This window comes from Hemicordylus capensis, chromosome 9 (assembly GCF_027244095.1).
Source record: "Hemicordylus capensis ecotype Gifberg chromosome 9, rHemCap1.1.pri, whole genome shotgun sequence".
Classification (NCBI taxonomy): domain Eukaryota; kingdom Metazoa; phylum Chordata; class Lepidosauria; order Squamata; family Cordylidae; genus Hemicordylus; species Hemicordylus capensis.
In genome coordinates, this window is record NC_069665.1 from 22528328 (window position 1) to 22552820 (window position 24493).

At 44.8% G+C, this 24493-nt stretch overlaps 1 protein-coding gene across 5 annotated transcripts; it reads right to left on the reverse strand.

Moving 5' to 3' along the window:
• Positions 1-239: 239 nt before the first annotated feature.
• SIAH1 (siah E3 ubiquitin protein ligase 1) lies at positions 240-24368 on the reverse strand. 5 transcript variants are annotated; one of them, XM_053270629.1, is made up of 2 exons: positions 24237-24368; positions 240-2285 (listed from the first exon to the last, which is right to left on the reverse strand). In XM_053270629.1, the coding sequence occupies exon 2, from the start codon at positions 2281-2283 to the stop codon at positions 1435-1437; it is 849 nt and encodes a 282-aa protein (XP_053126604.1). In that variant the 5' UTR covers positions 2284-2285; positions 24237-24368; the 3' UTR covers positions 240-1434. The 5 variants fall into 5 exon arrangements, with proteins under 5 accessions (XP_053126604.1, XP_053126605.1, XP_053126602.1 ...); XM_053270630.1 differs by lacking the exon at positions 24237-24368 and adding an exon at positions 23789-24062; XM_053270627.1 differs by lacking the exon at positions 24237-24368 and adding an exon at positions 11092-11450.
• Between the last annotated feature and the right edge of the window lie 125 nt (positions 24369-24493).

Below are 24493 nucleotides of genomic sequence, written 5' to 3' on the forward strand. Positions count from 1 at the left end.
CTACATGTGAAATCTCAGAAATCCCCACCACTAATGCCCCAGGGTGGGGGGAGATCAGGCAGGCAAGCAGACATTCAGACAATGGCCACCACCAGCAGCAGAAGCTCCTCCAGGCCTTGGCATCAGCAGCTTCCCTCTGAGGCAAGAACAGGCTCCGCCCTCGGACTGAAGGATACGGAATGCTGAGCAATATTCCAGTCCAGTCCATGGGAGGCAAAAACACACTTAAGAGTTTTCAGTTTGCCAGGAATTCTTTTAATGACAGGTTTAAAAAAGCTTATTTCAACTTCCTCCTTTAAACAAATGGTCTGTATTTATAGTTTACAAATACTGTATAGACAATGCCTTCTTGTACCGAACAACCAATAAATACAAGAATGACTTCAAATATCTAAATGCATTTAACTTCCTTTGAAACTGTGCCTGAAATTTCCACTTTTTTTCAATGAGAACGTTCTCAAAAAAATTCTGCAAAAGTTAACGTTTGAACTCAAAGTACAATGGCATCTACAATTTAAAAAAAGCCTTTTTTAGGAATTTGTCCAAATAGTATCTCCTTTAGAGACCATTAAGTTCACAAAATAGTTGAATGAACAACAGTATCAATGAATGAGCTACTGGAAAGAGACAAACGGCTGCAATCCTGCACAGAGTTACTCAGGCATAAGTTCCATATCGGTCTATGGGATTTATCTGTATTATAACCAGTGGCAGGATTGCAGCCCAAAAAAGAAAGGTTACCAAACATATAGAAGTATACACTTTACCATAAGCAATTATGCGTATCAGAAGATGACACTTTTAATTAATCTCAAAAGGTACAAAATAAAGGAAAAACCTGAATTACAGAAAAGAAAGTCATTTATTTAATGAAAAACTAGAAGTTAATAAAAATTAGCAAATACACAGAAAATTTACACAAGAACAGCAGCAATACTATGTAGTGACTTACGAAGGTGGAAGGGGGGGAGCGGCAGAGGAGGGGGGGAAAGGGAGCGGCCAGACACCAGACCGCCCTGCATGGCTTGTCAGTCAAAGGAAAAGAACACAAATGAAACACAAAACAGTATCCGCATCAAACGTACAATCTACAAACAAGTTTAGAATTATTTTACAACACTTCGTAGAATCAATTCTTAATACAAAAAGATGCCCATTTGGGGTATAATATATATATATACACACATATATATATATTTATATTTTCAGTGGTTTACTGCTGACTTAACTTTAAATATATTAGTGTTATTACATGCAACTGTTTCCTGTACTTTAACAGCCTTCCCATTAATTTACCTTCATTTGCCTCTCCCTCCCAAATTGTTCACGTCTGGCAGTCAAAAGTTGTTTACCTTGGTTTCTACGAAACTAAATGCAATGGGGATTTGATTTTTTCCTTTTTAGACACTGGCCTGAAAACGTCAGATTGTGATTTCAACACATCGAAATCGTCACATTGATGCCTAAATTACCATTCTCTGCAAAAAGCTGTGCAATGCTGGTATCGAAGACCAGACAGTCACTATTCATAATGGCGGTGGCAATCCCCTCGTGAATGGATCGAGGCGTCGCTTCCCAAGTCAATCGCCGCCTGTGGCCATTTAGCTCGAGTCGGTAAGCAAAGTTCTCAGCCTGCTTCCGCGTTCCTATCAGCTGGACAATTGCAAAGAACTGCTGGTGACCGTCGTATTTCTCCTGTTTCTCCAATACTAACATGAAATGAAAGCCAAAACAAGACTGCATCATGACCCAGTCCACAGCACCTGGAAGATTAATGTCCGTCGCAAGGAAAACGATGTCTTCCCCCTGGAGTGTTGTTATGGACTTGTGCTGGTGCATGAGGTGAGGCATGACAGCATCCAGCGAGCCTTGCCACTTGCAAGAAGCCCCAGGGCACGGACAGGAGTAAGGCCTAAATTCACAGAGCTCTTCGTGGTCTGCTTTTTCGGTGTGAGGCAGAGTGATCTCGCAGCCAGAGGAGGCGTATTTACAAGGGAAGAGTACAGAGTTGGCAACTTTTTCCATAGCCAAGTTACGGATCGAGCCCAGCGGGCCTCGGCAGGTGGGGCAACATGTGAGCTTGGGACGACAGTTGCTACAGACCAGATGGCCACTTTGGCACTGCAGGATCGGTGGCAGGACATAGTCAAAACACACCGGACACTCAAAGAGACTAGCCAAGTCATTGTTGGAAGCGGTGGTGCCGGTCAGCGCAGGCACCCTCTGGGATGGTGTACACTTGGAGGTACCCGTGGGAAGTGCTGTCGCAGTCTGACGGCTCATTTCTGTAAGAAAAGGACATGAAGTGAGCACAACAGGAAACTTGTGTATGTTTTTAATCCATATAGCTTCTTGCTAATCAATACAAACCTCAAGCCTATCTTTCAATGGGGGGAACCCATCTGCTACAAGATCAATGAACACAAGAGCTTTGCTGGATGAATCAGATCGAGAGGGCTATCTATCAAGCATCTTGGCTTTTGCAATGGCCAGATGCCTGCAGGCATGATTTCACACATTCTGATTGGCCTCTATCACCAGGACTCTGTCCCCAGGCTTCAGCACAATCCTATGCATATTTACTCAGCAGTCAGTCACACTGTGTTGAATGGGGCTGGACTCCTAGGTGAGTATGCATAGGGTTACAGCTGCAGGGATGATCCCTCATATCCCCTTTCCTCGTTTAAATGTAGAGATGGGGGAAAAGGCTGGGGCTTTTATAAGCAGGGGACAGCTCCTTCCCACCAGCCCAACCTTCTCCCCACTCTAAGCCAAGGGCTTCTTTTCGCATTGGGAAGGTGAGACAAGAGTGCCTTGGCTAGTCAGCATCAAGAACGGCCAATCCCCTCTTCCTCTTCAGCTTGAGGAGCTAGAGAAGAATGGGGGGTCTTTCCTGTGGTTACATGTGTCCTAGGAAGCTCAGTGCAATTGCAGACAATCTCCATCCCCTCTGCAGCACCAAACTAGGGAGGAAGGCTGGATGTCTTCTCAACACCCTCACCATGGCAGGAGTAGTGGATGAGGATGTGGACTCCTGCCTCCAGCCAAGTCCACAAACAGCCACCTATATAGGCAGTTATCTTTGCCCCCAATTGCTCCCCAGCAACTGGCATTCAGTGGCATATTGCACCTGGACATGGAAGTTCCATACAGATATCATAGACAGAACAATCCTCCATTAATCTGTCCAATCCTTTTAAAAAGGACACCTAAAATAAAAAACGCCACATTTCGTGGCACTGAATTCCACACATTAATTAAGCCCTGTGTGAAGCACTCTTTTGCCTGTCCTGAAACTACTACCAATCAATTTCTGTGGGTGACCTAATTAACATGATATATAAAACATAACACCATCACCTTTCACTGGAAACAAAACCCGACATGATCAGTTGTATGGCTCTTTTTGCATTATCAACATATATTGTAAACAGAAAGGTCACCACTGAATGCACACATTTCAGTCCAAGGGAAAGCCACAGAATGCAAGTGTATTTGATTTGCAGCCATAGTATATATTAAGTGTATAAAACAGGGCACTTGAGAACATTTGGCAACTGGTCATATGGAATTAATGATAGTTCAGATGGAGTGTCTGTACAAGGGCGGAATGGTTATTAGCTGCTGAATAAAAAGTCAAGATGTTTCTGGAACTTGCCCAGAGAGCATCTTTAAATGTTGCTTTTATCCAACCTGTGATTGTAGCCACACCCTCAATGACACAAGAACACCCAGGACTTTAGCTATAACCCTGTCAGAAGAACTGTAAGCAAAACCTACCAGTGACTGCAATATCAATGACTTGACCAACTTGAATGTTTTTCTGCATATTTGCCCCATCTAGAGAAAGTCTCAAACATGCGGTTTGAGAGAGAGGGGGAATTATCATCTCTAACATGGCAAGATCAGTTCCATCAGCAGCTTGAGAAACACAGAGCTTCTCTAAGTCCATTTTCTGCTGTCTGAGAAGTCCTGTTCCTCAATACGTTCAGACGCTTAACTCAACACACTCTGGGCGGCCATTAGCCATTTTGCAATGACATTTGCAGTGCAGAGATCACTATCACCTTAATAATGAACACTTAGAAAGGCAAGCAAACAGTGTTCATGAGATGGGGGAGAAAAAGCCAACAACCTCAGTGGTATGTCAATACATTCAATGCTTAAGACCACTGTTTCTTCTAAGGCGTGCGCGCGCATGTGCACGTACTCACAAGTTTTCTGATGTCTGCTCAGTTAATTTTAGATCCCGCTCAGGTTGTATTAGAAAGGCCCCACTCAAGTGCGCACACACACTGCCTTGATACTGCCGCCCAGAACAAAACTCATTCCGCAGAGATGAAAAAAATTAGAGGGACCACTGAAGAGGACTTCTAGGAAAGCAATTGTTTTAACCAATGTTATTTTCTGCTTTTCACAATATGCAGTATAACAGCTTAGATTTGGTTGTTTGTATATACCACCTTAAGTGGCGCAGCAGGGAAATGCTTGATTTACAAGCAGAAGGTTGCAGGTTCGAATTCCCAATGGTATGTTCGCCAGACTATGGAAAACACCTATATTGGGCAGCAGCGATAGAGGAAGGTGCTGAAAGGCATCATCTCATACTGCACGGGAGATGGCAGTGGCAAACCCCTCCTGTATTCTACCAAAGAAAACCAAGGGCTCTGTGGGTGCCAGGAGTCAAAATTGACTTGACAGCACACTTTACCTTACTTTAACATCTCTCTCTATATAAGGATAGTGGACAGCAGTCTGCAAAGAGAAGGGTTGTGAGGAAGGAAAGAGCCCTTTCAAGAGAAGGAGGCAGCCATTGTGTGAATTTGAAACAAGATGAACAAGATCTGTTAACTCAGGAAGGGAGAGAGAAGAGAGGGGAAGAAAGACAGAGAGGAAGAGCAAGTGTAGGAGAGAGAAAGAAGGAAGGGTGAGGGACCGAGGGGAACGAGTGCCCATGGGAGCGATAGCAGCAAGGAAGGGCCCAGTCAACCACAGCTGCTGTTTGGGGCTACCAAGGCCATTGGCAGAGGGAGGGAGGCAGGCAAGGGATGGACCCGGGGCCTGTCAGTGGCCTGAGGAGAATAAGCAGCCATGGTGGTGGTGGTGGCAGTGATGAGAGGACTAGTAAACCACTGCTGCTGCTCCTGTGGGGAGGAGCAGGAGTGGGGTTTGGGTTTGGGTGGGGAGGTCTCTGGGCATAGCGGGCTGCTGCTTGGCCAATAGGTGCCAGCAATGCTGCAGCCTCGACCAAAAAGGGTGAGGGGGGTTGAGTAAAGGGATGGAGGAGTGACCGTAAGGATTTCCCCTTATGGGATGGAGCGGCTCTGGGAAGAGCAGAAGGTTCCAAGTCCCCTCCCTGGCAGCATCTCAGAGATAGGGCTGAGAGAGACTCCTGCCTGCAACCTTGGAGAAGCCGCTGCCAGTCTGTGAAGACCAGACTGAGCTAGATGGGCCTATGGTCTGACTCAGTATATGGCAGCTGCCTATGTTCCTATGTGAGGAACAAAAGTGAGGGGGATGGAGGAGGGGCAGGCATGCAGCTCAGGTGAGGGTGGAGAGATCTCTGAGGTGAGGGGGGCTGTGGCAGGGGGTGAGGGGAGCAATCAAGGACTAGAGCACAGATGGATGCAGATGCTCTGCGCGGGTGAAGCTAGTTCAAAGTATTTTAGCAACGTTATCTCCCTATCCGTCCAATTACATTTTTAGTGGTTGAGGTGCTATTAGATACCTGGGAGAATGTAGCTAGCCTGCTTAAAAAAAAATCATGCATGATGAAAATATTACAGTGCAGTTTTAATGCACACAAAAATTAGGACCATAATACTTCACTAACTGAATTAATGTTGTAAAAATTGCAACAATTAATTAACTGGATTCAGCTACTGGAAATGTTACTGACTTAAAAAGTGGTCACAATTAATCAAGTTCTTTCTACACCAGGGCTGCTCAGCTTCGGCTCTCCTGCAGATGTTGGCCTACAATTCCCATCATCCCTGGTTATTGGCCACCGTGGCTGGGGATTATGGGAGTTGTAGTCCAAAAACAGCTGGGGGGGTAAGTTGAGCAGACCCCTAAGTGAAACATATATTTTGGAAGAGGCATTCCTTCTCAGCTCTCATTCAGAAAGGAATGTCTCTCTTTTTACAATGGTGCCTACTGTAACATGTGCATGCATTTACAAGACATAGCAGAAGCCCCACTCCTCAGAACTATTTTCTTCATATGCAGAGTTAAACCAATTTAAAGTGTATACGATCAATCAACTAAGCTGTCTAAATCAGGCAACAGCCCTAAGGAAGACACACACAGACACTCCAGCATGGGAACAGCCAAGGGTTTATTTGGGTGCTCCCCATCTGAACCAACCAGCCCACTGCATGCATGCCCAAACACTGGATGCCAGACCCACGCAGGCAAGCTCAACTATCTTGCACGTCTCAATACAGATGTGCAACTACCCAAACAGCAATTTTAGAAATATGCTACATTACCAAATCATTTTATCAAGTGAATCTGCAAGTGAAATACATCCACCCACAAATGGCAAGTTGTCCCAACTATCTTCACGGCCCTATCGGAACTTTCAATTAAGGAGGCATTCTTTTGGGTGGAACGAGACACCAACTAGTTTACCAAAGTGACTGGGAAGCATCCAGACAAATCAGTCATAATAAAGTCCCATGGAAATTAGTTAGTCCAGACCAACAAGTCCCATTAATTTATTTGGGACTTAGCCAGAACTAACTAGTCTAGATGATGCCCACTGTTGAAAGTTACTTCAACTATGGGCCAATTCTTACAAGGTACCACTATTGCAATAACCAGGTCTCTGCTACTGAGACTGACCCCAAAGAAGTTGCATCAGAACCTGTTCTGAGAAACTTTTAATGTCAACATCAATTGACATTAAGCGAGATTTGGTGAGATCGTCAGGGGATTTGGAACAGGGTGTTTTTAATATGCTTATGGCACCCAAATCGATTTCTCCATGACATTTAAGAGGAAATGGCATAGCTCCCCTTAAATACCTGCCTTCAGGCAGTAATGGGATGGATAAGGTCTAATATATTGAAGCTGAATCCAAACAAGATGGAGGTATTAATGGTGAGGGGTCATAATTCGAGGGATGTGTTAGAACTTCCTATTCTGGACAGGACTGCACTTCCCCTAAAGAAACAGGTACGTAGCTTGGGAGTGCTTCTGGACCCAGGCCTCATCCTAGTGTCTCAGGTGGAGGCTATTGCTGGAAGCGCTTTCTATCAACTACAGTTGATATGACAGTTGTGTGTGTTCCTTGAAGATAATGATCTCAAAACTGTGGTGCACTCATTGGTAACTTCTTGGCTTGACTACCACAATGTGCTGTTTGTGGGGTTGCCTTTGTATGTTATTCTCAAACTTCAATTTGTTTGAAATGCAGCAGCCAGATTGGTCTCCAGGCTTATACCCATATTATACCAATTTTAAAACAGCTGTATGGGCTGCCTATGTTTCCAGGCAAAATATAAAGTGATGGTAATTACCTTTAAAGTCTTAAATGGCTTAGGACATGGTTACCTGGGAAAGCACCATCAGTATGATCCCCACCACACTTTAAGGTCATCACGAGCGGTCCGTCTCCAGCTGCCGCCAACTCGCCTGGCAACAACTCGGGATCGGGCCTTTTCTGTAGCTGCTCCTGAGCCCTGGAATGTGCTCCCTCTGGATATTACTACTACTACTACTACAATGAATATTTATATACCACTCTTCAACACAATTCTCAAAGCGGTTTACATTGAAAAATACATAAGATGGACCCCTGTCCCCAAAGGGCTCACAATCTAAAAAGAAACATAATTTAGACACCAGCAACAGCCACTGGAGGGATGCTGTGCTGGGGTTGGATAGGGCCAGTTGCTCTCCCCCTGCTAAATGTAAGAGAATCGCCACTTTTAGAAGATGTCTCTTTGCTCAGAGGCTCAAGTTTTAGCAGCCTTTAAAAGAGCCCTAAATCTTTTTAGCCTGGCCTTTAGTAATTTCTGAAATGATTTTAAACTGGTTTTAATTTTGTTTTTAATGAGTTATTTATCATCTGTTTTTATATTTGTGAACCGCCTAGAGCCACCTGGGCGAGGTGGTATAAAAATCTAATAAATAAATAACAGAAGCACCCCAGAAACCATGAGCATCAAGTATTCTATCAGAACGGACTCCATCAGGTCAAAGCATCTGGTTATGTGATCAAAGCACACAGGACTAGATTTTATATTGAACATATTGGTACAGAGACTTTCCAAGCTCTTTCACTAAGCTCCCTCAGAACAAGGTTCAACCTTTCAGTTTTGGTGAAACTCTGCAAGGACCATAACCATCCAGCTACTAGATAACAAGACCTAACTGAAAGTAAACACAGTTGGTTTAGTAACGTAGGAGCTGCCTTATCCCAAGCAGACCACTAGTTCATGGAGCTCAGAGTTGCCTATGCTAACTAGAATCAGCACTCCTGGGTTTCAGATAGTGGCCTTTGCCAGCCCTATTATACCTAGAGACACCAGGAATTGAACCTGGAACCTTCTTAAGCAGATGCTTTACCACTGCTGAACTATGGTTATTATCAAGGGAAGTTTGTGAACTAGACTCCAGTTGAGCTGCCTATGAGAATATTTACTTTGCTGTACATGTGCTTACAAAAAAACAACCACCCAAAGTAAATCAAGTTTTACAAGTTGCCTTTTTAAAATAAATAAGCAAGCTTGATACCTCAGCCCCAAGTGTGCTCTCTGAGCAGGGGCAAATGAATTGCAATTAAATCAATACTGTATGGCCAAAAATCTACTTTGATCTCTAAGCACCAGATAAACAATCAAGTCCTAACATATGGGAATTGAATCCATCTTTTTCACTGCTGCTTTGAATACCTATACTGAGTGGCCACCCATCAGGATCTAAAAGCTTAATTTAAACAAAAAGAGTACTGACACCATTTTAAAAAGTGACTTAACCTGCTATTTAAATGTGGCTGTTTATACTAGCACTTTATAACTGGCTGAAGGCCAGATCTAGTTCTGCCACTGTAGTGTTCACTGTGATACAGATAATGTGGCATTAAATCTGATTCTGTTGTAAGCATCTCCATGCAAGGGACAGAATAATTCCAGAATTACCAGTTACCCAAGTAGTTGTGTTTATTTCCAATGCAGACATTTACATGCTCCCTTAAAAGGGCTTACAGGCTGGTCACACTGTCTCAGTGCAAGCAAACTGGGCAAAAACCAGGAGTAGTTAAACATGGCAGAACTATGCATGTAGGAGCTGCTGAAATGAATCCTGAAATCACAGCGCGAGCCCAACCGGGGCTGAAAGAATTAGCCATACAACTTTCGGTAGCTATAGTGGTTGTATTTTCCTCCCTGTTCTGTCATCATACTCTTGTTTTGTTTGTTTTTCTTCCAACAATAACCATCACTTAGGCTTGTTGTTAGCACTAGCCTGGAACCAAATCCAGTCCTGGCTCTCAAAGTCCTGACTTGGGCTCAGACATTATGTTGTGGTTCCAAATAAACCGAACAAAAACATTCATAAAGTTAGACCTACTTTATAAAAACACATGTGGAATCATGTGGAACAGAAACACAAGTGAGATCCAAGTTTAATCTCAAATTAAAAAGGTATTAATACCTACATCCAGTCTGCAAGCAGTGTGGTTCTTGGCCAAGGTAGGAGAGGAGCAACCCAAGCTGCCAGGAAACAAGAGGAATTGCACCTCCTTGGTGCCCCCCCACCTGACTCATTAAGATGAGCCATTACCTTTATCTTCATATCATATTTAATATCCCACTACATTAACTCCAAAAAAATGAACCATGTTCACACTAGCAAAATACTATTCGAACTGGAGTTCCAGGCCACAGCCATTTTCGCTCACAGAAACCTTAACACATATCTCCAGAAGCAAAACGGATCAGTATCAGGTGAACAAATATGCAACAGGCAGCTATTTTGAGTACTGGAGGCGGAAAGCTGATCTCTACACAAGGAGAATCCAGGGTAGCCAGTGAGTCACCACTCTTAAGTGTATTTTGCCTGCCTTCCCAAAACACAAGCTACAGGGTGTGGATAAGCACTGGATCCTGCCTCACCACCACAGAGCCTGTCAAATCCTGCCCAGTTCTGAAACAAACCTCCAGAATTCAGCAGATCATGAAGTACATCTGTCCTCTGACTGTACCAAAATTTCACATTATCTTGATACTGCAGAGCAAGAATAAAGGACTGAGTCAGATGTCATATGAAGAGCCCAGCTATTTCGTTCCTTCCCACCTGCACACTGCGAAATTCCATTGTGCAAGTCTCTAATTTCTAATTGGCTGAACAGAAAACTTAAGACATCTGTGGTGCCTTCACACTAGAAATGGTTCAAGAACCAGCAAAAAAACCTATACAAATATTCATATACTGCTTTTCAACAAAAGTTCCCAAAGCAGTTTAGAATGAAAGAAAGGCTTCCGGTCCCCAAAGGGCTCACAATCTAAAAAAGAAACATAAGATAGACACCAGCAACAGCCACCAGCGGGATGAGAGACCCTAACCTCTAGCTTAAGTATTCTATAAGATACCATTTTTGATCATGCTAAGTAAACAGAAACATTTTAAGCTGGATCAAAACTTGGCAGGGCTTCAGGAAGAAGCATACATTCAAATCCAGAAGTCCAAATCAGGGTTCTTCAGTAGTTCCAGCAGCAGGACACACTAGATTCCAGAGTTTTGCTTGGAAATGTGAAAAGTGCAAGCAGTGTGTGGATTAGATACTAAGAATGTATCAGGATGCTTTCTGCCACACACACACACACACAGTGGGTTTAAAAAAGAAAGAAAAGCATGGGCAAAGGAAACAGGGTATTTCAGCGAAGTTATTTAGGTTTTACATGAAATTAAAACAAGATTCTGTTACGTGAGCCAAGGGCTGGGAGCCCAGCTAGGTACTGAACGGCTGAAAAGCTACCGAAAGATGTTTCCTAACAAGGACGCTGAACCCTTGCAATGTCTCAGGCATCAGCAGGCCCTTGCAAACCCCATGGCGCGTAGCAACGCCGGTGTAAGAATCGCTACCTTTTCTTTTGCTGCTTTTATTTCCTGACAGGCACGCATCAAGGACTCCTTCCCATGCGTATAAAAAACTGAAGGCGGATTTCCCCGTCATGAGGAGTAAAAGAGCTCATTGCGTCTCTCCATAGAAACCAAAACAATCCACAACAGAGGCCCCTCCTGGAAACTCCGGGCGTGGAGACAGCCAGCACTGCTACAGGACCCAGAAGGGGGCACCAATCCATGCGAGGCGAGCCAAGGGCGTGGAGAAGATCAACTCTGCTCTCCCCACCCGCCGCCGGAGACTTCCAGAAAAGTTCCCGAAGTAATCCAGAGTGCGAGGCGCCCGCGCCGGAGGGAGCAGAGGCGGAGTGGCTGCGCGGCCGTCTCTCCAGCCACAGCGCCTTGGCGCAGGAAGGAAGGAAGCCTCCTGAACAGCGACTCCCAGCAGGGAACCCGCCTTCCTCTCCGGCTCCGGCTGCCGGTCTCCAGGAGTCTGATCCGGCAGGGAGAGGGCGCGCTCGGTTCGGGCCGGCGCCTCGTGCGCCAAGCCACTGGCTGCCGACGGAAGCCTGCGCTCGCTCGCTCGCTGCCCTCCAGCTCCTCCTCGCAGCAGGCTGCCAGAGGAGGGAGGAGGCGGCGGCGGCGTCCCGCCACGGCCCAGGGAGGGGCGGGGGCGGGGAGACGCGTCGGCCTCACATGATCAGCCGGACGAGTCTGCTCGCAGCCCGCGATGCCGCCATCCAAGCAGCCCAGCAGCAGCCCAGTGCTGAGCGCAGCAAAGGGCCGGGCTGGAGGAGCAGCCACGGCTCGCCTAAAAGCCGCGGGCGGGCTTGCTACAAGGAGGCGCGCCCAGCCCCCGCCCCGATTAAGCCGTCTCCCGCGGCAGCTGACAAGAGTTCCCACTCCGAGCCCCTTCCCGCACAGCAGCATTAATACGGAGGCGGCGGCCGCCAACTTGACAGGCAGCTCGCCTGCGTCAGACCAGCAGTCTCGATCCCGACCGGGAAGGAGTTGGACGCTCCCCCCCCCCCCCCCACGCCTTAGCGCGAAGATGTTTGGTTCTTTGCTGGAGTAAAAGTGCCACAGGACGCAGACTGTGTGACCTAGGACACTGGCCGGAGCTTAGTGGCTGGGCACCCGCTTTGCATGCAGAATGGGGAGGGCTCAGTGGGAGAGCATCTGCTTTGCATGCAAAAGGTCCTAGGCTCCGGCCCCTGGCATCTTCAGTGAAAGCTGGGAAAGGCTCCTGTCTGAAACCCTGGAGAGCTGCAGGCCAAGCCTACTCAATTTAGCATTGCACCCCACCCCACCCGCGCTGTTTTTGGACTACAACTCCCATAATCCCCAGCCACAGTGGCCAATAGCCACCGTCTGCAGGAGGGCAGAAACTGAGCAGCCTTGGCGTAGACAATGCTAAACTAGATGGACCAATGTCCTGACTCCAGGCAGAAGCTCTCAGGGCCGATCTCCAGCTAAAGGCACAGGTAGCAGGTGCCTGGGGTCCTGGAGGGCTGCTGAAACAGTCAGAAAGAGGGGTCCAAAGCTTCCTATGCTGAAGCTGAGCACTAAGATTTCGCAAAGACTGGAAAAGGAATCAGCCTAATCTGGAATGAATGAGGAACTTGTGCGAGCAACATTCCAGAGCCTGCATTTAACCCAAATGCTGCACCAAAGAAAAGAGGGAGGGTGTCTGCAGCCTGGGGGCAGACACTGCACACTCCGCCGTAAACAAAGGCAGACAGTTACCATACACAAAATGCCAAGCATAGCACCAGCTGCAACACACTATACAGTGATGACACATGGAGGAAACAACTGCTAGGTCTGGAGATTCATTGTGCTGTATTCCTAATCATTTAAAATCTTTAAGGCATTCCATGAAAACTATGTTGTAGTAAGAAAAGGGACATTACTCAACATGCAGATTGACTTGCCAGCAAACTGGGAAGGCGGGGTGGGTGGGGGTGAACATCTCTGGTTAGCAGACCACTATAGCCCCTGTTACGATTGGGAGAATGTGCACTTTGGGGCTGATGGCTCTCAACTATCAGCTGATGGGCAGGACAGACAGACAGACACACACACGTTTATTTTTAAGGCAAGGGCACCACAAGTGCCATCTCCTCCTTCAGACTTCCACGTTTCTCACTTTGCCCAATCAGCACCAGACTTGTGACCTCACTTTATGTTCCAATCACCCAGCGAATGAGGCTGGATAGAATAACGGGATGGGTTGGGTTTTTTTGGTGCTTTTCCAATTAAGGATCCATGCAAAAGACACTCTTGACTGTCAACACTCCAACTTGGCTCTCTCCAATCTTCTCACCAAATATTTCAGGTTTGCTCCAAGTGGGCATGCTCAGAATTTGCACTTGTTCACTTCAATGAACTGGAACTGCGGCAGTTCTTTGCCCTTAAGGTGGAACATGTAGTCTTTTGTAGACAGCGGGTGGCAAGTTTAGACTGAGCACAATTCTATGCACATCGTTTAAAAAGTGTGCAAAGCATAACTACAGCATCTGCCTTACCACCCACATCCAGCCACTAGTGGGCAAGCTTAAAAATAGGATATAGCTGTTACTAGATTAATGTAAAATTTGAGATACAGAATTTTAAATGGGAAATGCTAGTATCTACCCACTGCTGCACACTGGCAAACTTATTACTCACTGCCAAGTTAACTCTTAAATAGAACATAGACCATGCTCTAGACTTAGTCCAAATTTATTCTCTCAGCAAATTACAAGATTAATTACATAGGTGCAGGGTGGATTTGATTTAAATCAAATCAATTTAAATCGTGATTTAAATCGCTAGTCAGTAAGACTAGATTTAAATCATGATTTTTTACATAAAGACTCATTCTTGCTGGTATAATCTTAATATTTACAACCAGATGAAGGTTTCATTTTTGGTCCTCTTCTAGATAGAAAAATTGCTCAAAATAATCTTACAGAAACCTCTGGAAGAGCATGACATTGTGAATGGATTAATGGAGTTCATTTAGCAAAAAAATTAAACATTGCATATATACAGCCTCATGCTACATAATTAAATACTAATCCTTATTTCATGATGGACTATAAAGTATCTGAAATAGAAAGCTATCTTTAGATAGATTTTTTACTCAAAAAGCATTTTATTTTTTTAAAATCCGATTTAAATTTTTTTTAAAATCAATTTATTTATTTTTTTTAATCATTGATTTTTATTCACCCTGCATAGGAGAAACAATAGAAATGTTTTCCCCAAAAGTACTGGTTTCTTTGAAATCCACCTACTACACAGCTATCTGCATAATAAGGCACACATTAATGATTACAGAGCCAGCGTGGTGTAGTGGTTAGAGTGCTGGACTAGAACTGTGGAGACCTGAGTTCAAATCCCCATTCAGCCATGAGACTTGCTGGGTGACTCTGGGCCAGTCACTTCTCCCTCAGCCTAACCTACTTCACAGGGATGTTGTGAGGAGAAACTTAAGTATGTAGTACACCGCTCTGGGCTCCTTGGAGGAAGAGTGGGATATAAAATGTAATAAATAAATAAAGTTGTATGACATGACATAACATAAAGGCCACCATTTAAAGACACCTACCTACTAATATTAAGTATTAATGAATCACCGCAGTTTTTAAAAACAAAGAAAATCGAACAGAGAGAATTAAGAGGGTTTTCTGAACTTCTGTCAACCAGAAAACATCCCATCAAGTTTCAGCTCTCAGTACATGCATTAGATTCAAAAGAACATTTATGATGAAGTTAAAAGCTAGCTTCTAGTAGAGACAAATACAGAAATAGTATTAACATACTTGCAATATTATCCACATTAAAACAGCAACAATACTGCAATAATTTCTTTTCATATTTGGTATCCACAAGTAGCTACCTTATACATCATTGCTGTGATCTTAAATAAGCAGCCTTTAAAAATACAGGTTATTTATTTATAAGCTATAACTCTATTGAAAGAGAGAATGCCATTAATAGTAGCCATGAAAGAGACCATTTGGCACATACAAAGGATTGCATGCATAGTTGCATACACCCAAGTTCTTCTCCCCATTTTCTACCAGCAGCAACTGCACACAGTGCTAGAGTCTGCTTCTAAAGTTCCCTCAAGTTCCCAAAGCAGCTTTGCATCATAAGGAGCTAGTTTCAAAAGCAAAGATCTCCCTCAGCAGTTCTTTGGTTTGGAGCTAAGTTCTGCAAAGACTTATACCCGTCAAAGCTAGCATCAGTTAAGTTCAGGAGCTGAAGGTGAGCACCAGTCCCCGTTCTTAGGTTCTGATAAATATGTATACCTGTAACAAAAGTTGAAAAAGCACTCAAGGTCATCAAGGAATCTTTTAGCCTCTGCAAGCAGAAACACGGGAGTTGAAGGCTACCCTTTCCTACTGGCAAGCGAAGACTGGAAGCACAGAGCACAGCAACACTGCTATCCTACCCCTGGAGAAATGACACACAGCAAGAGACACCATTCCTCCAGCGGCTTCTCTGCTATTGAGCAAATGGCGCTTCCTGCCTCAGTGATGCTGCACTCTCTCTGGGGTACAGTGGCATTCCTCCTGCCCCTGCAAGTAGACTTGGGCAGCGGCAAGGGTTTCAAGCCTTGCTTATGCAAAACAGTAAGCACTGGATCATTCCACAAAGCAAAATAAGCCTGATGTAATTCATGAAAGTTTGCAGAGCAGCAGCACTTCCTGGACTGTACCTGCTGCAAACAGTCTCACTGGACTCTAAAGGGTGGATGGAAAGGCACAGCACAGGAGCGTTTGGAAAGTATGTCACAAATCATGGCCAGAGTACGAGACAGTGCCAAGTACATGGTAATGATAAACAACAATCTCTGCTCCTCAACAAAAATGATGTATAAATGTAGGTACATTTGTCTATCAACTGGAATGTTTTCTTGAACAAGATATAGTTTTCTGTGGAGATCTGAAACACAGCAAGCAACTCTCAGCACTCTGACCCCCACTCTAACGTTGCAAGTGTGTTTACACATGGACTAGACGAAAAGAACAGATCTGGCAGCTTACATGATGCAAGAAGTATTTACTTCACCTTGCATCACAGCGAGATTGACAAACAAACTGATTTAACAGATAATAGTGAGCATAGGGACTCAATTCAAGGAGCTGGTGATGATTTCTAAAGCCCTAAATGGCCTGGGATCAAGATACCTAAGAAACCACATCCAACTTTATGTTCCACCACAGCCTTGAAAGTTTACAGGGAACACCGACGTGGACAAGTTATGCACCAAGAATGTGGAGAGGCATTCCCAGTGACTTTGCATTTTTCTTCTCTATCCATTGTCCCCCACTAAGATTCGCCAAAGCCTGAATATCATCTGAAAACTATGTGTTCTATATGTATAATTCCCCCTAGACCATTGGTGGCCAAGGATAGATTAAAACGATAAACGTATTGCTACCAGCCCCAAGCCTTTGGGGTGGGATATATAGTTCATTTAAACAAACAAGACTCATTTATACAACATCTGTAAATTAGCTGCACTGTCACAACTTCTCTAAGAAAGCCTGGAAATTGGATTCTTGTAAGGGCCTGAAAACTATCTTTCAACAATCCCTCACAAATTACATCTTGCAGGCTTCTTAAACTGGTCACTTTCAATTAAAGCTGTAATCTTATCTGCCATTAGTTCAAAACTGTTCCATTAAAACAAAGAGGCTCTCTTTGAAGTATGCAGACTTAGGACTGTAGAGTGAACTAGTTAGGCAGTGTACAGGCACTGGCTTCCCCCTCCTAACCCTGCCAAGAACCCCAAGATTAAAGACATCGGGTTTGTATTTTTTTTTTAATTAAGTTTCCAATACTTTTCAAGATGTGGTGGCAAATATTTTCTCTGTGGTCTCCAATGTCGAATAAATACCAAACACCTAGTGGACTTGATTTGCCCAGCAGCTCATCAATCTGATTTATGCATCTCAAATCATGAAACCTTCTATACAAACAGAAAGCAGTGTGATAATGGCTTATTTACACCTAGCATTGAAAGCAATGACTCACATTAGAAAATAACTGAAATCAAGACTAACATCCCTGAATTCCAACCACCAGGTTGCTCAAGTGCCTAAAAAAATCTGACAGAGACATCTAAGAATCAAAAACGTTTTCAGGCCCATGAAAGCAACACCAAGAAGTCCAATGCTGCTTCTCAAAAAATCACAATGTGAAGTATTTCCCCCCAGCCCTGCTAGCAACACCCCTCATTATTTGTCCAACAGGTTTTATTTGATTAGCTCCATTGGTAAGTTGGGTACCCTTTGACTGCAGAAAGCATCATAAGCAAGGATCTCACATGAGACATATAACAAACAGAAGCCACCAAAACAACTTGAAAATACCAAGATGCTTACATGGACTTGCTGCATTTACCACATGCAACACACATGAATCAAGGTAAGCAAGGCAAAGCAAAAAGGTTCTCAAGAGGGACTGATAAAAACAAAGCTATTTTGAAATCTTCAAAAAGGCAACATTAGCTTGGAATGGAAAAAGCTATTTCGTTTGGCTGCAATTAAAGCAACAGATGAAATATGTCCCCTACATTCCACTGATGCTAGTACTACAGGGCCTAACAAATCCCATGTGCCGGAGAGCCCTGGTGCCTAAACAAGGATATTCAGAGGTTGAGTTATTTAATAAAGAATTTATTTGCCCCAGGCAGCCCTGTTTCTGTTCTAAGTATGTCATAAAGGGGATTTTAAACAGCCGATGTACCTCACTCTTCACAATGTCTGTCACTAAGTTCAGTAAATTTGTCAAGTGTAATTGATTGTAAAATTGCCCATAGCCATTGGATGGGTCAGTATAAAAATATAACAAACCAATCAATGAGTGTACATCATCCAACTCCCCAATTTTTGGGCTGGTTTCTAGATCCCAAGAAGATTTGTCAAGGTCCGCGCTACTATAATCATTCTGTGAATTCTGCTGTCATAGGATGCAACTAGTTCTTTGTCCAAGAGGGCTTTGAGTTTCTGTTTATCAAACAGTTGTTCCACATACCATGTGACAAGCCTTAAAAAAATAACACTAAAAAAAAACTTGAGGGGATTTCAAAAGCTTCTGGAGATACAGCATTGGGGAAAGAGAAAATATGCAGTTTTAAAATACACTCCCCCCAAAAAGAAAAGAAAAGAAAAAAATACCTCAGGCATACACCTAAATAGCCCTTTGGATTCCCACCAATATATTTCATGCTCATCTCAGGGTACCACAAAAATATCACAGAACAAATTTCAGAAACCAGCAATTTAGAAATAAGTGAGATAAACATGAAAGGACCATGGCACACTTAAGTAGCACGTGTATTAATAAAATCTTCAGATTAACCTCACGATTTGATCCTGCAAGTATTCTGCTGCTGCAAAATGCAATGATATTAAAGTGCTTGTCAATGTGCTTTAAGGATTATTTCTTCCCTAATAGCACAATTTACATGTGTTACCTTTTGGCTGGTAAAATAAAAACATTGCCAAAAAACAGCTGCTCTCCTTCCTGAGGCCGCAGCCTAGATATCACAGAACATTCCAGACAGCTGAACTGAAAAGATATCTGTCCATTGCCTGAGGACTACTGAGAAAGGGAAGCACCCTCATGCCTCTGTCATCAGCTGGAGGGCTATGGGCCCCTAGGAGGTTGCGCCCCCTGCCTTTTACAAAGAGGATGACCAGCCCATCCCCATGACCAAGAAAGCAACAGCTGCAAGAATGCTTCCCTGTACCCTGGTAGAAATGAACACTCTGTTCCAGCAGTAAGGGTCTGTAAAGGGGAAGGGAAGCACAGGAAGCACCCTTTAGTTTATATTTTAATTGGTATTTTAGTTTCATGTTAGCTGCCTTGGAGCTATTGCAAAAGCTGGGAGATAAACTGACAGCAAGTTGTCCATTCTGATGGTGATCTGTTAGGAACATAAGAAGCTGCCTTATACCAAATCAGACCATTGGTCCATCTAGCTCAGTATTGTCACTGAGTGGCAGTGGCTCTCCCAGGTTTTGGGCAGCCTTCTTTCCTAGCCCTTCCTGGAGATGCCAGGGATCAAACCTGGGATCTTCCACATGTAAACAGATGCTCTACCACTGAGCTTCGGACCCATCCCATTTGGTATTGCAACATTTAACAGGTGTTTAAACTGTCCAGAAATGTATGCAATACCTTGGAGGTTCCTACTGTGATTATGACAGACAGCCTTTGACCATAATGTACATTTCTTTTAATTTAGACTCAAAAAAATGTTACTGTTTGAGACAAACTCAATTCAATGGAAATGAGATGTGACCAAGTCCCACTGAAAATGGTGCAAAGGCTGCTGGTTGCTCTAGCAACTTTAAGATCAAGCACTCCTACAACTGGGGGGAGGGGCCCCTGTGCATCACTCCTGAACCATGTGGAGGCTCAAGACACACACCCCGCCACCATGAGTACAGTAGAGCTCATAGCTGTTGTGCCCAAAGAGGAAGACGACCTGTCCCTTTACACCTTTGCCTGATCCTATGCTGTTGAGCAGAAGCAGAACATATTGATCTTATAGCTGTCAATCTTTTTCTCCTTCCATGAATCTGACATACTCAGAGGGTTAACAGACCTTAAACCGCTAGAGTGGGAAAACAGAGAGGGAACAGAGTATTTAATCAGTATCACAGGCAGTTAAACCTTTGAAGCATGTGGATTACGAGTCGACAGACACGGGATACATAAGAGCAAGGTACTTCATGGACTATTTGTTTGGCCTGATATGGTCATTAGCATAATTATTTTACACACCAGTCTGAACTACTGCTATTAAAAATATTTATACATCACTTTTCAACAAATAAACCACCAATGAGATTTACTTTGCAAAAGGTATGATGAAAGAGTTCCTCATGACTCTCTCTCTCTCTCTCTCTCTCTCTCTCTCTCTCTCTCACACACACACACACACACAGATGGTGTCCTCTGGAGAGAGGATGTGCGAAGCTGAATAGGGGGCAGTTGCTCTCCCCTGTTCAAAATAAAAGAGCTACCACTTTAAAAGGTGCCTCTTTGGACTGTGAGCAGGGGTTCACAAAAGTGTTCATTTGAACATGAAAGTGACCATTTGAATGAAGTCTGGCTGGCCCCAGAGTTAAAGGCAGTTTAGTAACTTGCCCTGTAATAAGACCCAAATTAAAGACAGTGTCATAGATTGCACAGTAATAACCATCAAGTAATAGGATTTAGCTCTTGATTAATACAAACAACAAGGTTAGTGGACCACACACTTCAGTTTCTCCACACTTGGTCTTACGCTGCCCCCGAACTAAGAAGCCTTAGAAACTGTTTACTTGCCTACTTCAGGGATGCTTGTGGAGAGGGTCCTTTTTTAAAAAAAATCTATTTTTCTAAACTATTTTGCTGCATCCCTTAGTTTTTCTATCTTTTTACCATAAGATGACCCAGGTGGGGGGAGCAATTACCCTGCCCTAAATATGTGACATCTGATCACCATGTAATCAACTAAAGTATCTGATAGCACAGGTGGCCAACTTGAGGCCTTCCAGCTATAGTTGGGACTAAAGTAAAAGTAAAGTTGTAGTGTTGAGTCGGTGTCGACTCCTGGCGACCGTAGAGTCATGTGGTTTTCTTGGGTTGAATACAGGACGGGTTTACCATTGCCAGCTCCTGCGCAGTACGAGATGATGCCTTTCAGCATCTTCCTATATCACTGCTGCTCGATATGGGTGTTTGCCATAGTCTAGGAAACATAACAGTGGGGATTTGAACCGGCAACCTCTTGCTCCCCAAGCAAGTTACTTCCCTGCTGCGCCTTTACTCCCATAATCCCTGTCTACTGGCCATTGTGTTGCAGTTCAACAACAGATAAAGAGCCTCAGGTTGACTATTCTGTTCAGAGCAAACATTACAGCATTGCCACAAATATATTATGTTATTTGTAATCTAGGCTTTATTGCTAGTACATTCAGTGACTGGCTCTTTAACTTTGAATACTATTTTACATACTTAATCCTACTTTGTGGTAAAGTTTTATTTCTCTACAAAAGGAAACAAGCAGCTATCAAATTAATTTAAGACGGCAAAAATGTAGGAACCGAGAAGGAAGTCTTTTAAACCTTGGGATTCACCATTATTTTCTTGAACAGAGGATGACCCTATATATCTATGATGAATATGACAAATATTTATATACCACTTTTCAACAAAAGTTCCCAAAGCTCATCAGTTCCCAAAGCGACCCTGAATTTAAGATTATTCGTTTAAAAATATGGGTTAAGCATAGGTTATACTATTCACTCAAAAGGAAAAGGACCCTGAATTAAAGTCAAACCACCCCCACCCCAATTTCTAACAGGGGTTTGGATAAGAGTCCAACCATAAGTAACGGAAAAAAGAAAATTCCCGAATCTCTAAACAGAGTTTAATCCATCTAGCAAAAGTAGATTCCCAAGCTTTACAGACTATAGAAAAAGACCCAGATGCCAGGCAAAGAACAGAATATGGCACACACCTAGGCACTGCAAAGATTGCTCTTAGGAATATAGACTGTACTCTCTCCAATTCAATTGTTACCCCCTATATCCATAATGAGGCTCCAAAAAGTAATTGAGCCACAATCTTAGCCCAAAATACCTGGAGTGCCATAGGTATATACTGGCCTCCTTTAAAATAGTAGAAGCGCAAAAAGGCACTAAGAGTTAGCTAGATAGACCAATGGTCTGACTCAGTGTATGGTAGCTTCCTATGTTCCTATGGAGTGGGAAGGTAACATACTTAGAAACAGGGTTGCCTCAGACAAACAACAATTTTATTAAATAACTCTCCTTCAAAATATCCTTGTTTGGGCACTATAGTTAAATTTCTAGGCACCGTGGCTCCCTGCTGCCTAGGATTTACCAAATCCTGCAGTAACGGGGAATGATAATACAGGATTATATTGCAAGTCTGTTATACAGAGTGCTGAGATAGCGTATGAGGGGCTGCACAACTTCAGTCCTCCTGTAAATGCTGACCAACTACACCCATAAACCCTAACTATAGGCCGCTGTGGCTGAGTATTATGGGAATTGTAGTCCAAAAGGGCCCTGATGTATGGGAAGTGCTCTGAACACCTGAAGGATGCTACATAAATGGAAAGTGTATTATTTTGCTATTTCACTGAAGTCTGCTTATACACATGTGATTCAATGCCTGACTTCCCTGTCATTATTTAACTTACAAACCAACTGATCATTACTGATACCAAAATATCAAAACAGACATTCCTATTCCAGATTTTGTTTTACTTGCAAGGCCAACAATTTCAAAATAAATTGCTTAAAAGTTAATACACAACATTTAAACAGGGATCAGAAAGAACTAGATCATGGCAACATGATAAATACAAATCACACTTGTATTTTTAAAGAGGGAGACATGACAGTTTACTCCGCTTGGAATATTTACCAACATTTAACTACAAATAGCTATTTTCACACAGCACAAGTAGTTTACATCAGCCTTAATAAAAATTTAATGGTGTCTGTATTAAGGAAAAAGCCGGGGGTGGTGGTGAGGGGGGTGACTGAACAGGTTCCAGATTTTTGCGTCCAGAACTTCTACCACAAGACCTGCTTGCTCCTAGTTTACACGTTTCAACATTGTAAAACCAACCTTGGACTGTCCCCACATTGGAACCAATCAGAAACCACTTGCCACACACTCATCCAGAAAAACACTTCCCATATTTTACTCCTGCACTGTACACAGTTGGAGTAATAACATATCATTATGTATATAAAAACAGTAGCACTACTTTGTAGCATAGAAAGGGTAGAGTCAAGCAGGCACAAGCATACAGCAAAGTGGGGCAGGGAGGAAGAGAAGAGGTGCAAAACAAAGGGACCAACTGAGGTAGAGAGGAAGGAGGAATGAAATGCGCTAGACTTTTAGGATCTTTGGTGGAGGAAACAGGAGAAAGGAGAGAAAAACAGTGGAAGAGTAGAGCAAAGCCTATGACTTCCTTGCACTTGCAATCCTATGTCACTCACCTCAGAGTGAGCCCCACTGAACCAGTGGGCTTACTTCTGAGCAAACACACACATAATGCACTACAGGTCTCACATCACAGGCCTTGGCACACTTTCCTTGGATCTAGGAGCCTGCCCTAATATTGGTGAGCCAGACAACTTAGACACATTTACTGAACTTAGTGACAGGCGGGGGGAGTGGGCATCTCTTTGTCCGCTTTCCAAATAAGAGCAGAAACATGGCTCCCTGGGACAAACAGAGATTTTTATTTAATAGCACCCTAGTCTAGGCCTCACGGTTAAGTTTCTAGGTGCCACGACTCCCTGGCGCCTGGGATTCGTCAAGCCTTGTCAATCCAGAAAGGAGAGATTATCAGCTTCAAACCCCGCCCCACCACCACCACCCTCCGTCCTTACGAGCCGCCCTGAAAGCGGAGGCCAAACTCCTTGGGATCAGAGAAGTTGGGAAGGGAAGGGAAGACGAAGAAAGAAGCCAAGCAGCCGAAGCTTCCCCACACCAGCCCCAAGCAAGTCCAGCCCTTAAGGCTGCCAGCCTGCGCACGTTTCCTTGGCAGCAAGCAACCACCACCACCCCGCCCGCCCGCCCGCCCCAAGCCCCCGCACTGCACGCGAGCAGCTCCCCGCGAGCCCAAGCCACGTGCAAGCGAGGATCGGGGCTGCCACGCCGCTGCGGCCTGCCTCACCTTCGGCGAGGGAGCCCTCCGAGCACAAAGGCGAGCGAGGCCAGGCAAGCGGGGGCCCGGCCGGCCGGCCTGCCTCCAATCACAAAGGGAAGCGGGAGGCGGAGCGGGGCCTGCGCGCGAGGGGGGGCTCAGGCCGGCCCGCCGGCCCACCTCCCCCTCGGTCCTGCGGCCAGGCTCCTCCTCGTCGTCGTCCTCCTGGCGTCGACCCGCGCCGGGGGTTCTCGGGCGCCGTCAGGCCGCGCCGGGGCCTGCTCCGCAGTCTCGAGCCGAGACGAGGGAGCCGGGAGGGGGGGAAAGGAGGGAGGAGAAGGAGATCTCCCCGGCGCGCATGCGCAAGCCCTCCCGCCCGGCCTCCGCACTACAAGGCCTCCCGGCGCGCATGCGCAAGCCTTCCCGCCCGGCCTCCACACACACACAGTCATGATGCACCCTCGTTCTCTCCCCTCACCTGTGGGCGCTGGGCTGGGCGGCGAGCCGCGGCCTGGCTCCCAGCACCCCGGGGCGGGCCGCGCCGCGCTGGCTGGCTGGGAGGACGAGGGAGCCTGGAAGAGAAAGGAGGGGAAGAAAGTGTGGGGGAGGGAGGAGGATGGCGGGCGCAGCCGCGTCGACGCCCCGGCGAAGGGTGGCTATCAGATTAAACGGACGGAGAAGCGACCGCCACCGCTCCTCGCCTCCCACCTCCCGGGGGCGCTCGCCGCCGGATGC

What these genes read in the sequence shown, in the direction of transcription:
- SIAH1 (XM_053270627.1), bottom strand. Translation starts at nt 11,182, where the DNA reads ATGACGGGGAAATCCGCCTTCAGTTTTTTATACGCATGGGAAGGAGTC. An exon ending in TAAAAGCAGCAAAAGAAAAG is followed by an intron (nt 2,286 to 11,091) that starts GTAGCGATTCTT and finishes CTTTTCTTACAG; the next exon opens with AAATGAGCCGTCAGACTGCG.